This window comes from Capronia epimyces (assembly GCF_000585565.1).
Source record: "Capronia epimyces CBS 606.96 chromosome Unknown aczIQ-supercont1.8, whole genome shotgun sequence".
Classification (NCBI taxonomy): domain Eukaryota; kingdom Fungi; phylum Ascomycota; class Eurotiomycetes; order Chaetothyriales; family Herpotrichiellaceae; genus Capronia; species Capronia epimyces.
The window spans coordinates 1,342,347-1,357,995 of NW_006912911.1; the positions used below are offsets into that span (position 1 = coordinate 1,342,347).

At 54.1% G+C, this 15,649-nt stretch overlaps 5 protein-coding genes across 5 annotated transcripts; 3 read left to right on the forward strand and 2 right to left on the reverse strand.

Moving 5' to 3' along the window:
- Nucleotides 1-160: 160 nt before the first annotated feature.
- A1O3_08893 (uncharacterized protein) lies at nt 161-1,264 on the reverse strand (the record flags this gene model as incomplete). Its single annotated transcript, XM_007738989.1, has 1 exon — nt 161-1,264. One exon carries the CDS (start codon nt 1,262-1,264, stop codon nt 161-163), a length of 1,104 nt encoding a protein of 367 aa, XP_007737179.1.
- Nucleotides 1,265-1,492: 228 nt separating this feature from the next.
- Nucleotides 1,493-2,172, forward strand: A1O3_08894 (uncharacterized protein; the record flags this gene model as incomplete). The annotated part of the gene is made up of 2 exons (XM_007738990.1): nt 1,493-1,842; nt 1,887-2,172. The coding sequence occupies 2 exons, from the start codon at nt 1,493-1,495 to the stop codon at nt 2,170-2,172; spliced, it is 636 nt and encodes a 211-aa protein (XP_007737180.1).
- Nucleotides 2,173-3,323: 1,151 nt separating this feature from the next.
- On the forward strand, nt 3,324-3,914 carry A1O3_08895 (uncharacterized protein; the record flags this gene model as incomplete). The annotated part of the gene is made up of 1 exon (XM_007738991.1): nt 3,324-3,914. The coding sequence occupies one exon, from the start codon at nt 3,324-3,326 to the stop codon at nt 3,912-3,914; it is 591 nt and encodes a 196-aa protein (XP_007737181.1).
- A 1,881-nt stretch (nt 3,915-5,795) lies between these two features.
- Nucleotides 5,796-7,088, forward strand: A1O3_08896 (uncharacterized protein; the record flags this gene model as incomplete). Its single annotated transcript, XM_007738992.1, has 1 exon — nt 5,796-7,088. The coding sequence occupies one exon, from the start codon at nt 5,796-5,798 to the stop codon at nt 7,086-7,088; it is 1,293 nt and encodes a 430-aa protein (XP_007737182.1).
- Nucleotides 7,089-12,207: 5,119 nt separating this feature from the next.
- A1O3_08897 (uncharacterized protein) lies at nt 12,208-13,104 on the reverse strand (the record flags this gene model as incomplete). Its single annotated transcript, XM_007738993.1, has 2 exons — nt 12,208-13,009; nt 13,076-13,104. The coding sequence occupies 2 exons, from the start codon at nt 13,102-13,104 to the stop codon at nt 12,208-12,210; spliced, it is 831 nt and encodes a 276-aa protein (XP_007737183.1).
- Nucleotides 13,105-15,649: the final 2,545 nt, after the last annotated feature.

Consider the following 15,649-nt stretch of genomic DNA (forward strand, 5'->3'; position numbering starts at 1 on the left):
CTTCAACTCGTCCAAAACCCCTCTGGGCCCTTGCATCGTGATCGTCCACCTCACATGGCCGAGATCCTTACGATAAGAGGTCTTGGGCGCCATCCCTAAACAGCTTCTGCATCCCCAGACTGGAGATTGTTATTCTGCCACTGCCACTCTTGACGATTGGTCAGCTTGATTCTTGCCCTTGTCTATCGGCCGACAACGTCCTGGTCACTTGATTCTTTGCATCTCTCTTGCGAAAGTGTCCTTGTATCCAACATCGATACATTTTGATCCGCCTTTGTCGATTGACGATCAACCGACGATCCACATCCAGATTCACCACGTCGAACCCGTCGCCCCAGATAGTTTCGAGCTCTTCCTTCTCGAAGAAGTATACCCTGGTGCCGTCTCCTCGAACGTAGAAATTATCTTGCATCCATCTCCCAGCCTTGAACCGTACCTGCGCAAGGTCGCCTCTGCCGTAGTCACGGAACAGCACCTCTCCCCCAGGTTTGAGAACGCGGTGGATGTTGGCCACAGCCTGTTGCCATTGTGTAGGATGGAGGGCTGAGAAGATAAAGATCATGATCACAATGTCGACACTCCCCTCTTCAACGCCTACAGGCAGATCCTCGCCAGCAGCATCCCAAACATCCGCCTGCATGACTCCTTGGGAAGCCGCGTACTCGTCGGCGCTTCGCATAGTCTCCACCGCCTTTTTGCTGAAGTCCACGGCAAAAAGCTTCAGGTCCGGGTTCTCATTCATCCTCAAAATCGGGAACGCAGTGTTTCCGGCACCCGCGCCCACCTCCAAGACTGTCCTCTCACCCGCATCATTTTCCGTGACCGCTTTCAAGATGGGGAATTCTTGAACCAACCACTTCCTATCCTTGAAAAAGGTACTGGTCTTCTGTTTATAGAAGAGATCCCACCACTTTTCTGGGTGTTGGTTGAATCGTGCCTGGTCGAATTCAGAGACTGGGGCGGCACGCTGCGCGGCATATTGAGATTCGCAGTACTCGTAGTGATTTTCGTCTGGAATGACATGGTCCCAAGCGTTATATTCAAAGACGTCATCCGATTCTGACAGATATCGCTGCCCGAACTCGAACGGGTCGGTTCGCTTTGCATTCGTTGCAGGGTCGTGAGAAAGGTGGGCGGGGATTGAGTCTGGCGATTGCGAAGAGGGAATCAATGGATGGGCTCCTTCTTGGATGGAGAGTGCTTCATATTGCGCTTGAAGATTCAGGGTACCCGTAGTATCCGAATTGCCTCTATCGGGTGCCATTTCGGTGGTGTCTTAGAGCAGGTTCGCGAGTGTTGATCGACGCTCTTCATGGTTCTTGTTCTCGATGGCGGGAAAATATTTCGCGCGGAGAATGTGAGTCTCCAATTGGTCAATACGTGGCTTTGCATTCAACCTCCAGCGTCGCGCCTCTTGTCTCCATGAATCTTCTCGTACTGTCTCTAATACCTGGTATCGAAGTCTCACCCGTTCCATGATTCTGGGCTGAAGATGGCTATCCAGAATCTTATTACCGATTCCAATCTTCAGCCTCTAAGGCATACCTCTGAAGCCACACTTGCGCAGACTCTCTCCATTCTCTCATGGCTAGAAGAACAGCCCTCTACTCCTACACCATCGCTAGACGTGAAACTTGACCTTGCTCAGCAACAAAAGACGCTCAATGCATGCCTGTCCAAGGTCCGCGGATTACATCGTCAAGCAGCATTTGGCGCCAGGGCGACGAAACAGGAGACTGCAGAAGCCAGACAAGAAGTGGACAGATTATTACTGCAGTTACAGAATCTGTATTATGAGCAGAGACACCTGAAAGGCGAGATTGGAGCGTGCGAGGGATATGAGTAGGTTCAGTTGCATTGTTAGAGCTCATTCGCTAATCCTGTAGTCATGCTTACATGCGTTTGCCCCTTCAACCTCTCGACGAATACCTCTCATTGTTCCCGGACCAGGCCAGACTACAGGAGCAGGAATTGATGCCACTGCGGATTGAGCACGAAAAGCAAGAACGTGAAAAAATGGAACACCAAAGACTACAGTTGGTGAAGATCAAAGATGGTCTAGTCAAAGAGAACACCAAAAAGAAAGACGAGCTTAAGAAGATGGACGAGAAACTTGAAGCTATGATCGACGAATTCAAATCTCTAGAAGAGGCCTTGGAGAAAGATCTCTGAACTGTCCTGGCCTAGCCAGTCAACCCCTTGTGATCCTCGGAACTTTCCACACACTTTGCCCCCTGACGATTCGCCGGAGACTTGGCCAGCTATTCAGACCCAAACATGAGTTTGTCGGAGCGTACGCCTATTCGGAAGAGGAAGTCTGGCCTGCATAACCAGGGGAATACTCTATATGAGACATCCCTTAGTGGACAACACAGGCAGTGGTATTTAGCAGAAGGGTCTATCATGGAGAGCACCTCAACCTGACGTGATCTGGCGAATACAACGTCATGTACGACTCGACACATCGCAATTAATCGATCAGCGCACACTTATCATGGTTCTTATCATGATCGGAAAGAAAAATCAAGGCCTCGACCGCCTGGGTGCACCGGCTCCGCCCCTGAGGGCAAGAAGGGAGGCGGAGATGGCGCCAACTGGCGGGAGGGGAGAGGAGGGAGGAGGGAGGAGGGAGGAGAGAAGAGTAGCTTGCTCTTAGCAAGCTTACTTCCGTCCTACAGAGAATTGTTGGAAACTGACCCGCCCTCTTTCCTGACATTGCCTGTGGAAATGCGGAATCAGATGTATAACACATCATTCCTGCCACAGCTAGCAAAATCTCTTGTCGTTTGTAGTGCTTCGAGACTTCCCGCCCGGAGCCTCGCGTCCATCAAGGAAGGGATACAATGGAAAAACTTTCAATTTCTGAATCCAGAGGCTAGCGGCTTGAAGAGGATTAGCAATCACATACGCATATACACTGGCTGCACTGTAGCTGTGCTACAAGTACAAGCGCACACTGCAAGTCAGGGTTCAATGGGTATAGCGCCGGTGGCTTGATCTGTGGTCCAGGCAGCATTCAACTGCATATTTACTGTATCTCTCTGTCCTCCGCCCACTTAAGGCCAGTGGTGAACACTAGTGTTTACTAGTATTTTAGCCTTAGGGCCCCCCGAGGGGTGTCTTAGGCGGCAGCCTAAGGCGGCGTCCTCCCCGCCTCCAAAGGGGGTTGAGTTGCGAGGCAGTGCTCAGCCTCAGGCTTCATCTGCTTGCGTCGGTGTCAATGGCCATTCTGACTGCCAGATGGCCTAGAGCTATTCACCTTAGGATCCCTCATCCCTCATCTCTTGTCCCTCATCCCTCATTCCCCCTAGGACGGCGACAGTATGACTCGGATTAAGTCTGCCTTCTCGTGCTGTGCTTCCCAGGACGGTCTTGACGCGGAGGCCCGACATGCTCGTATCGTCACAGTTACCAATGGGCCCTACCACGGCCGACTGGCGCAGAAATACCACGGCAACCCTCCAGACTACCGGGACATTGCGCAGCAACCTCTGATACGTCTCGATGAAAAGAACCCGGCAGACTTCCATCTGAGTATCGAGGCTTCGAACCAGTCGTCGCGGCCGGCATCACCCAATTCCTCACTGGTCTCGGTTCCCTCCACACGGGTGACAGATTTGACCGCCCTGCAAACGGGAGATACCGCCCTGACGTCCGCGAGAGGAAGCATGGAGCGAACCTTGACATACGAAAGCAGACCACCCTCATACTACTCAAATCTCAGAAGAAGTCCAAGTCCGATTTCCTCTGCTGGCTTAAACAGCGACGCCGAAAGAGATGAAGTCTGGCAACACCCGGTCATGAGAAGCAATTGGCTAGAGACACTACGGCAGGAAGCTCGCAGGCACGCTGCATTTGTTGAGGCGAGTGGAGAGCCCATCACTATCAGTGCAAGAGCAGCAGACCCGAGATGACCAGGAACATTACTACCCTCCTGGCTCAGAACCCTCGACAACACATTTTCTGGGGAGGAAAGCCACCAGTTCTGTCAGGGTCTGAGAATGACGAACTTCCCTTAAGCAAGAAGGTGGCAGCCGTGCTAGTCGGAGGGTTTCAGTGTCGCCTCTCTGGCTAACCTCAGAATCACCAAGACCAATTAACAACATAGAACACAATGGCCGCCACGCATAATTCGATACAATGCAGGAAATCAAGTGTCAAGGGACAATGTCACAGCTCGTCAGCACTGCCACGAGAAACCTAGTCCTCTGTAATGGAGGTTCTACAAATGCATCCAACTTCGCATTCGTTGTCTCGGGATGCAACTTTTTCAGGACTGGAGTCTCTGGTCCTAGACTAGGCGTTGAAGGTTGCACAGACAAGGGCTTTAGTGATCTGCGCAGACAGGGTCTTCCTCGATCTGAGTGCCGAAGCGCGGTGATGATTGCTGCTGACTACGTTGGCAATGATTTGGAGTCCAGATGACATTCAGAAATACAAGGGATAAGCACGGATCTGAGCAACACATACTCAGACGGGTAGACTTGAGGGCTCAAGAGTGCGATTTCTGTGGTATGCTAAGGTTGAATGCCCCCATTTACTAAAACAAGACACAGCATCCAAGCTGAAATGATTCAACGGAACCGCTGTGTACCTTTTCCACCGTACTCTTCTTGTCAATATTTGTGCCCAAGGCGCTCTTCCCAGTGTTCTGGACTCTTTCAGGGACCCATTCGTTGCTGGTGGGAGCATCCTCGGGTATATGCGCCAACTGCACGCCCGCCCAACATGAATGAAATGGACAAGACGCAACACGGATCTTTTGTACACACTGCAGGAAAGCAGATCTGCAACGCGAACTGAATGAGCTGCGAAGCCTTGGCCAGCCGCAAAATCCCCAATTCGTGCCTGTTGGCCGACTCCAATACCCCTGTGACCACGCTGTTATGGGGGCCCCGGACCCCGGAACTTCGAGCGCGATCGGGAAGAGCTGCATCAGATTCAGTGGTGGTTCTCATCTGTATTCGGTATAAAGGTCGCCCGGTCATGGCCTCTACAAAACTCTGCGGCCTCCTCTCCAGGCTCCCGGATTAACTACTGATCCCCTCAAACAACAACCCAGCCCATGTCATAGTGATTACTGCCAGCGCACTTCTCTATACCCAATACCGCAGCCTCCCGTCGCCAGCCTTGCCGAGCACGTCAGCACTGCACTGCACGTGACCGCAGGCCCTTGACACGTGATGCGGTCGGCCCGATCTCTACCCCGTAGTTCTCGAGTCCGAACTTTTCACTTTTGCTGCGCCGCGCCCGGCCTCCCCGACACGCCATGAATTAATCATTACCTAAGTAATTCGTTGGGTCCTCTGCGACTCCGACTAGAGATTTTCGCACGCATTGAATTGACGCTAGCCACTGGACAGGCGAGCTATGTCTTTTTGTCGAGGAAAGAAAGAGCGGCCTTTCCTTCGTTCCCCCAACTAGCAAGAGGACCGCGTCCGGGATCGATCGTCGGGCCGTCGACTCGTGTGTCTACATGCCGTTGCGGACGCGTCAGTAATTTGCCCTCCTTCGACTCCTGTTACGCCCTACGCCGTCGAGGAGAACCGCGTCAGTTACTGTTCTCCATTGACTTCTATCTTCTTTATGTCGTGAACATGGGAATCGGACACGGTCGCAATTGTCGGGTGGCAGCAGCAGCAGCAGAAGCAGGGTTTCTCCATTAGCGACCAACCCCACGAGTGGGTGTGCTGGGGTAGTGTCAGCAGGGGGTAGTGTCAGCAGCAGCAGCAGGCCCATGGGCAGGCCTCTCTTGACCCCGGAACAGCAGACATAAACACCGAGCCAGACACGCGATGATCCGGGCGTCGACATACTATCACAGCCACAATGACACGGCGTCGTCGAGCTCGCCGTCGTCGGCCGGGCTGGGCATCACGGGCGGGTACGAGGGCGACAGCCTGGCGCTGAAAGTGATGATCGCCTTCTTCCTCGGGCTGTCGATGTACAACGTGGTGGAACTGCAAATCCTGATCTTTGGCACGTTCAGCAAATTCCGCGGGCTGTACTTCTGGAGCCTGGTGGTGTCCAGCCTGGGCATTGTGCCGTACTCGCTCGGCTTCATCTTCAAGTACTTTTCCATCCTGACCGGCGGCGGCAAGTGGTTCTCGGTGTTTTTGCTGTCCATCGGATGGTACCCGATGGTGACGGGCCAGGCGGTGGTGCTGTGGTCACGCCTGCACCTGATCGTCACGGGCTCCAAGGGCGACACCATCCTGCGCTGGACCAAGTGGATGATCGTGGTGAACGCGTTGGTGCTGCACATCCCCACCACCGTGCTCACGTGCGGCTCCAACGGCAACACCGACACGGCGGTCTTTGTGCGCGGGTACAACGTCATGGAGAAGATTCAGATGTGCGGCTTCTTCGTGCAGGAGGTCATCCTCTCGTCCATCTACATCGCCGAGACGGTGCGGATCCTGCGCACCTCGGTGCAGGACAACACCAAACGCCTCATGTATCAGCTGATGGCCATCAATGTCTTGATCATCATCATGGACCTGGGCCTGCTCGGTCTCGAGTGCGCGTCGCTGTACATTCTCGAAACCATCACCAAGCCCGTCTTCTACTCGATCAAGCTGAAGCTCGAGTTCGCCATCCTCGGCAAGCTGGTCCAGTTTGTCGGCGGGCCGAGACAGACCTCCCGTCGCCCCGACAGCCGTCGGGATAGAGACCACGACAAGAACTGGGAGAAGAAACGGTCCTCGGCTGTTCCTCGTGCTGGAAGTGGCACCGCCCCCAGTACTACTGGTCATAGTTTGGGTCGCGGTCACAGTCGCGGTCACAGTCACGGTCACGGCTATAACATCGACATGGACATCTCCGACTTTGTCGACTTGTCCAAAGTCAAGACCGACGTGACTCACGCCTCCCAGCCGAATGCGAATCGCACCAGCGTCTCGATCCGACCGGATGGAAGAGATCTCAGCCTTGACTTGGAGATCGCCCGCATGGAGCACGTCGATACTCTCCCGTCCGAAGCTAGAGTCCTGAACGGGGACGGGGGTGTGGTGTCGTCGGTGGCGGCGGTGGCGAGACAGCGAAAGCCAGACATATCTGGCTCAGACGGGGATTGCCAGGATGTGTGAAGATCAGAAACAAGAACAAAGAACAGAAATATCAACATCATGTGTCTTGCATCATTCAGAAATATCAACATCATGTGTCTTGCATCATGACTAGGCAATTCAATTCATGTTGGCATTGCAATCTTAATCTCTCTGTTTGCTCGACTAATCAGTCAGTCTTTCAATTGACCAGTCAGAGTCAAGCTGCCACCGAAGCCAGCACATGTCACACACACACACACACACACACTTACTCACACACGGAAGATACCATCCTATTCAGTGTTCAGTGTTCAGTGTGCCGGACGTGCTCATATTGGCCATGGCCACATAAGCGTAAGCGTCCTCAAAGACACCAAGGAGCCTCGACGAGCCACGAGCCAAACCGACCGTCTCGGCGCGGATCTAGTGTTCTTGGGCCCGGTCCCCGATATCTTGCCACCACGGCCCCCTTGCTGCTTTTTGTGCTTGTCTCGATTGGCTCAGGGGCAACCCTCCTCCTCGAAGAATGGGAACTTGTCTCGATTGGCCCAGGGGCAACCCTCCTCCTCGAAGAATGGGAACTTGTCTCTACTGGCTCTGGTGTCAAGGCGTGATTGAACCCGCTGGCTAGCTCATTGATCGTGATGAGGCGACACCTCACCGAGGAAGGAAATCATCCAGGTCTCCGGACAAAGCGCGGCCTCCTTAGCCTTCCGTTGCGGTGCTGGATCCATGACGCCCACGACACCCACGACACCCACGACACCCACGACACCCACGACACCCACGACGCCCACAGGGGATCACCGACCGTTAAACCACTGTCGAGCTAGATCTTCGAAGACAGCTTGCCATCATTCCTCAGGACGCCGCCCTTTTCGGAATTACTGTCCGGCCATGCTGCAAGTGTACTGTATCACTCTGCCTGTCAATTCTTTCTACGAGGCGACCTCGTCCCGCCAGCCCAAGCCCAAATTCAAACTCGAACTAGCAGTCACAGTCACAGTCGCAGTCACAGTCGCAGTCGCAGTCGCAGTCACAGTCACAGTCACAGTCACAGTCACAGTCACAGTCGCAGTCGCAGTTCCAGTCACAGTCACAGTCCAGTTGCAGGCCATGTCGAGATTTCTCCAAGAGCGCACTTCTCCAAGAGCGCCGACTCAAGTAGATTGGCCGAGAAAGATTCGGTGGGCGCAGTCGTAGTCGCAGTAGCAATCGCAGTCGCAGTCATATCTGAGTCGCAATCTGGTCGCACTCGACCACGACATCGACACGTCTCATCTGCTCATGATGCGACTTACAATAAAATCTTTCATGGCTTTGGCCAAGCCGCCACTGCCACCGCCACTGCCACTGCTACTAGGTCTTCGACCCGCGGCGCTGGTGACGCTGCTCCCCGCAAGACTCTCTCGCCGCCGTCGATCGACACTAGCCATACTCTGCCGGCGCAGACGCGTGGTCTCGTTGTTCGGATGACCTTCACATGGTTCGGGGTCAGGGTCGGATTCGGATTCGGCAACGGTAATTGTGGGCCGATGGCGATTTGCGGCGCCCCCTGAACACGTCCAGTCAGTCCGACTGGGTAGCCACCCGAAAAGAAGAAGGCGCCCTGATTCACGCGAAGAGGAGATCCAGATGCATGGGCACAGCAAGCACAAAGGTCTACTCGCCCACGCGAAGTGGAGGTCGGGGACAAGTGCAGAGCGCTCAGCATACTCCGTATTCATACCAGGATTAGGTGGTTGGGGTGGTTTTGTGGTTGATTCACGTACCTATGCCAGTATGGGAATGGTATCCAGAATGGTAAGTAGCATGGTCTCCAGCATCGACGAGACCGACGCCCACACGGGGCTCTTGCGAGTCGTGCAGTAGCCAAGCCATCTCTTCGCCCTGGTATTCCTGCTCCAGTTTATGGGCCATGGAGATATTCCCGGCGCCGCCCACACCGGTACTGAATCTCCGACCGCCGACTTCGCTTGAGGGAGATGTTGAGGGGGACACAGAGAGGGAATCGAGGTCGAGGTCGAGGTCGAGGTCGTGGTCATGGTCGTAATTGTGGTTGTGGTGGTCATAATCGTGGCTTGGACGTCGAGTGGGTTGGGATAAAGGTAATGGTAAGGGTGAGGAAGTGGTGATATTCCCTAAAAAAACAGAACCGAAGCGACGTTTAGTCCATGAGGTCGACTGCCTGTGAGATGGGATGGGTGGGTTGATTATGCCAGGATGGTAGGGTGTAGGGCAGGCTGGAGCAAGAGATGCGGGGGGGAATATCCCACATGCAGACATGGGCAGACAGAGAGGGACACATATCCAGGCAGACAGACAGACACACATCATGGCAGACATGGGGAGGTGCACAGAGAGGGAGAGGGAGAGGGTGAGGGTGAGAGAAAGAGGTGTGAGAGTGTGTCGCTGGCCAAGTACTAATCAATGAATAAATAATGAATGAATATATATACACATACCTGCACCTCCGCGTCCGAAATGGACCGATCCCTTGCCACTGCCACTGCCACTGCCCAGCACCATGACTTTGACCTGAAGTTGAAGTGGAAGTGGAAGTGGAACTTGGAATTGGAATTGGACTTCGACGCTTTTGGCTTTGCTCTGGTTCTCACTCTGGTTTCTCTTTCAAAGGGATCTTGCTCTTGTTTCTGCGCTGGCCGTGGCCGTGGGCTCAGGTTCTCGTCGGTGGATCTCGTCAATTCTCGGCGGTGCTGATACCGACACTGGTACGGATACTTCGGCGTGTGCTGCGCTGCGCCGCGGGCCTCACGGACGAGAAATTGATATTAAATTGGATGAATTGACCTGGCTTGAGGGTGCTGTACTCGACGGGCGGAAAGGATTATCGAAAGCAATCATAAAGGAGGAAGAGGAGGAGGAGGAGGAAGAGGAGGAGGAAGAGGAGGAGGAAGAGGAGGAGGAAGAGGAGGAGGAAGAGGAAGAGGAAGTGGAAGAGGAAGAGGAAGAGGAAGAGGAATCGTCGAGGGTCAAGCGTCAAGAGTCAAGCTTCCAGGGTCAAGAGTCAAGCGTCAAGAATCAAGAGTCAAGAGTCAAGCATAAAAAAGGATCAGGATCTTAGAAGGTACGTGTGCAGAGAGGGATGCTGGTCGATAGATATAATATACGTAGGTAGGTAGGTATACATACACACCTATACATACGCACACATATACATATAGGACAGACACACCGACCCCTCTACGGGTAATAGAGTGTCTTCTTCAAGAGGACGCGCGTGTGCTTGTGCGTGTGCGTGAGACAACCAGCCTTTTAGTTCTACGAGTCTAGGTCTATAGTACGGATGCTGGAGACTAGATACGAAATCACCACATGGCCAACTTTTCAAGAGTAAGAGTGAAAGATGACCAGGTCACGCTCCGATCTCCCCTCCCCTCCCCTCCCCTCCCTCCTTCCACCGCAGCGCAGACCAGACGAGGGTTCAAAGCGAGTTGAGGTGAGTGGTCTACGGATACAAGGGTCAAGGGTCAAGGGTCAAAGATAAGAACAACTGAACTTGACTTGACGTGACTAACCCCAGCCAGACCAGACCAGGCCATGCCATGAATGGAAGATGCATGCATGGATACATGGATAAAGTCAGGCCAACCATGAATGGAAGATGCGAGGATGGATGGATAAAGTCAGCCAGCCCAACCATGGAATACGGATACAGCATCAGCAGCATCAGTAGTAGTACTCGTAGTAGAGGTACCGTTACCCCGGATTTGAGGCCCCCTCGCAGGTGCAGCTTTTCCCGAAGGATGAGGGACCCCCCAGACTTGTTTGTACGAGTACGGGGAAATAGAAATAGGAATAGGAATAACGGGAGTTGTAAGATCAGGTGATGGTGGTGCTGACGACCATGATAAAGATGCCAGTCGGTGATGGTGACGGTGATGGTGACGGTGATGGTGATGTGATGGTCATGGTTGAGCTTGAGCTTGATGCCTGATTGGGCGCCACCCCGCGACAAAGATAAGCTCGTAGGCCAAGATCCAACAAGCCTTATCAAGCTTTCGGGACCGGCTGCTTGGTGCTGGATTGGTGTTGGATTGGAGGATGAATTGGAGGGTGGATGGAAGTGGAGGTTGGTGGAAGTGGAGGTTGGAGGTGCAATGGAGTCTGGTTTGGCTTCGTCTGGTCTGGTCTGGTCTGATGGAGTGCCAGTTGAGGGTTGGTCGTCTTCCTCGACCGGGGAGGGGGAGCGATGGATGGTTAGCTGTTACTGGCACCCACCTACGACCTGCGACATAGGTGTCCCCCATTTACTACGTACATATGTACCTATCTATCATCTGTACCGCAGCGCAACCCGACTGTTCGGCATAGGGCAGAGGCGAGTCCATCGACACAGGACCAGAGTACTGATAGAAACCTACTACTACACCCATACTCTCTCCTTATCCTCTGCTGTCGGCCATCAGACGTATCCCTACTCGTGAATGGACGGTAGAATGCTTGTGATTGCACAATAGACTGGAACCCTAACCCTTGAACATGCGACAGAATCATCATCAATACCATCAAATCAGCCGGACCAAGGCAAATGGCAAAAAACCCAACCATCCGGCGCCTACGCTTCCCTGTCGGTCAAGAGTGGATGCTTCGACAACAAACCTCATAACCACACACTGTCCTTCGCCCGGCCATTCAATCAAACGCAATCCCCCATCGACATGCAAGACGCGGGCGTACATAGGTCGACAGGAAACCCACATGGCTGAAGGGAGATGAAACATAACCCAAGTCAGCAGTGCCTGTCCAAAATCAAAAATCAAAAACCAAAATATCCAGTGGGCATCGTATACACATTCGCTGTGGTGGTGCTGTGGTCCCAGTTTCCAATGGCGGTAGTCATTTGATGAGTGAAGAGTTGGAGTTCAGTTTGTACGGTGATGGTGAAGTAGTATGATGCATTTGTATGGCGTTGGATATTTTGTATGGCGGTCAGGTCCGGTGGCCGAGGCTATTCGTAAAGCCTTCATGTTTTGTTTTTGGAATGGTGGCGACAAAGGTAAGAGTAGGAATGTAAGATACCTCGTCATCACCCACCCCTCTCATCTTGTTTATACGCCGATGCCTCAAACACTTTTCATCACGGCTGGCACGCCTTGCCCACCTGATGTTGACGTTGACCGATCATTCCCCTTGGTCATGTCGGATCCCTCGACACCCTACACAGGTCATCCTCATGCTCGGATTCGTTTTGTTCGTCGTCCAGGTCATTTTGTCCGCCGGTCAGGCCATTTTGTCCGTCGCCCAGGTCATCATGTCCTGACTTTGTCCGTAGGTCTGTCTTTGAGATACGTTGGCGTATATCCCTGCGGGCCCGACCTTGTCGATCCAACAGGGAGAAGTGAACGGCTCGATTAAAGACCCGTCTCAAGGCGGCCGGATCGACGATCTCCTCCACTGGCTCGGGAGACGAGTCTGGTATGATGGCTGAGTGACCCGTGGGGGACGGGTTTGGCGGGCCATTGTCTAGACATGGGCTCAAAGGCTCCGGGTTCATGAGCTGATCTAGGGTCAGAGCTGTGGTAGAAGGCTTGCTTGGTAGTGGTGGTGACACTGCACGCGCGGACTCCAGTTCGGGCAGATCAGATATCTCCATCTCTAGCGGTGGGAGCGGTGGGAGTGGCGCCAATGCCAGAGACGGGAGTTGAAGGTCAGGGAGATCCTGAACGTGAGGCGAGTTAGGAGGACTCGATCCCTCCAGCGCATGGGCGGTGAAGCGGCTTTTGGTGGTTTGAAGAGCGTATTCGAGGCGTGCTTTGTGCCAGGCTTCGAAGTTCGAACATTGCGTGCCCATCTGAGCGACCGCAAATCGTCGTTCGTGCGCCGATTCGAGCATCGGGAAGTTCATCCTCTCCTGCAGTGGTGACCGGCCCTCGCGGTCGACAAAGTGTGCCAGGTTGTGTTCATTGAGGTCAATCCGCCACTCGTGTCCCAACTCGCTGGAGATTTGATCAGTCCTGTATGCTGGCGACCAACCGACAGCATACCCGATGGGTCAGGCTCACCTTGAGTTGAAGGATGACCATGGGATCATGATTGATTCCGTCAATGTGTAACTCCGTATGTGTAAAGGGTTGGTTCACAGCACTCCGACTGGATTGTCCAACTGGGCTGTAGCACTTTGCCTCCGGTGGTAGAGTAGGGGCGATGTCAAGACGGCAGCGAGGAAAGATTCGACCACCACGAACAGCGTCAGACCGACATTATGTCCAAAAACAATGCAATGGTACGCGAGCTCACTTCAGGAGAGATGTCTCCTTGTGGCGTGCCAGGACAGTGTGGGCCCCTTTTGCGCCGCAGTACGGTGATATGCCGGTCAGCGGGAGCTCGACTGATGTTTCGAGTGGGGCCGGAGTGTGGTGCTGGTGCTGGTGGTGATGTCGATGTCGATGTTGATGAGTGTGGCACGGGACGCTGGACATGGAATTTTTCTTCAGCCTTCACCCTAGGTATCCGTATGATGATGGTTGGTTCGCGTACTGTTGAGACCGGCGAGCTCAACCGTGGAGACCGATAGGAGGATCAGGGGCGGGAGGGGCGGGAGGAGCAGGCGGAAGAGAGAGTCCGACGTCGCTCGTGGAACCGTGTCAGCGCCCTGAGTGGTCGACGTCGATATCCCCATCAACTCTGTAACGGGACGGGGACGGCGGATGGGAATGTGGTGTGGATGGACAGCCGAACCATGTACGGAGTACGGAGGGGAGGGCTCGCAAGGGGAGAAAGCCAGAAAGGGGGAAGGGAGAAGGAATCAGAAACAGAAGATGACAAGGATGGGAAATTCCGAAGGTTGGTTGAAGGTATTAATAGTAGGAGTAGTGATGGCGGACGAGGGGATCCCTAGAACTGGAATCATCTCATCGCAGTACCCGTACAGATGGAAGAACAAACAAGCGAGAGGAAGAACCTACCTAGGCAAGGGCGTTAAGTAGTACGTAGCTGTGGTGGGAAGCGAGCTGAGTGCTGAGTCTGGATTTCGACTCAGAGCGAGCAAGGGTGTTGAAGCCAGCGCCAGGGGAAGCCGGGAGACTGGGGGTCGAGGGCTGATGAGATGCGATCATTGCCTGCTGCGTGCTGCGTGCTGCCTGCGGCCTGCAGCCTGCAGTCTGCAGTCTAGGATCTGCCGTCCGTCTGTCGCGCTGTCTCGACAAATCATCAGGACCAAGACCCGGACGGCGTGTGGTCTGATGCCACTGCCAGTGATGGAAACTTGCACTGGCACTGGTATGTACAGTATTGATTAATTACAGAGCACTCCGGAAGGTAAGGTAGTGAGGATCAAGAAGGGATTGACCCGGGACAGAGGGACAAGCACAGGCTAAGGGGCTTAGGGGCCCTAGGAGGCTTAGGGGCTAAAACTTAGGGGCCCTAGGCATGGTCGTTCTGAGCTAGGTGCAGCCGAGGGATCCTAAGGAGATCAAAGCAGCTTTAGCCCGTCAGTTTGCTTGGATAAGGTAGGGTTTAGTGCCCGGGGGGTCCGGGGAATGGCCACCGGGGAAGGGAGGGGTAGGGGGGCAGGGGGCACCTAGGTTCTAGGGGCTGCAGGTTGTTGGGCCGTCTAAGGGCGAGGAGCGTTCCGCATCGGCCCTTTAGGCCCTTACTGTAGGCTCGTCCAGTGTTGTGGAATCTGGCAGGTTCCGGCACCAACACCAACACCACCACCACCACCACCACCACTACCAACGCGTTGGCAACATCTACACAACATCAACAGAGTTCCGACAAATCAGCCGAAGGCTCCAGGTCTAGCAAGGGTCAAGGATGCACACACCAGGTTCCAGCTCTGAACAGGCATGCCTGCTGTATGTACGTAAACCCGCAGCAGGCGGTCGCAACCAAGTTACAGTATGGATGTACGTACCGCACCAACCCCAGAGACGTGGCTTGGGGAACCGTCAACTAGTGAATTTCTTAGGCATTGGCGCATCGGGGAACCAGAAACACCAGTACAGCAATCTGTCCTTCGCAGGCTCAGGCCTCTGCCCGATACGCAGTTGGGGGAGAGGGTCGGGGGCTAAGGGCACTGTAACATCACGGTGACTGGGCATCCATGCCTGCGACATGGCCTGAAGCCCATGTTATGCACTTCTGGACCTTAAAACCTCCTATCCGAATAACGCTGCATCTACGGAGTATGGGCCACCGTCCACATCCTCGCAGCGGCGGTGAAAGCCAGGCCGTTCCAGGGTAGGCCGTAGCCCTCCACGAAGACATGACATGGAGAAGGAAAGGAAAGAGGAGGCGGAGGGGGAGGAAGAGGCAGAGGAAGAACAGCAAAGACCATGGTTCCATGCTTGCACCGTACGAGTACACCGTATCTGTACAGTAGCACCGAGGCTGAGCATGGGTTCGTGGATGCCCCTAACCCAAAGTCCACTCTTCTGGCGGTGATCTTGTTCCACCACTGACGGCGCGGATGCCGGAGATCCCAGAGCGAAACTCATCCACAGGCCACATCACCGCCGGGACTAGTGTACACTTACAATACATATGTGGGTGTGCATGCTGGCAAGAAAAAGAAACCATGCCGGAGTGGAAAGCCAGCCTCATTACTACTGGCCCCTGCTGTGCACCCATCCCCT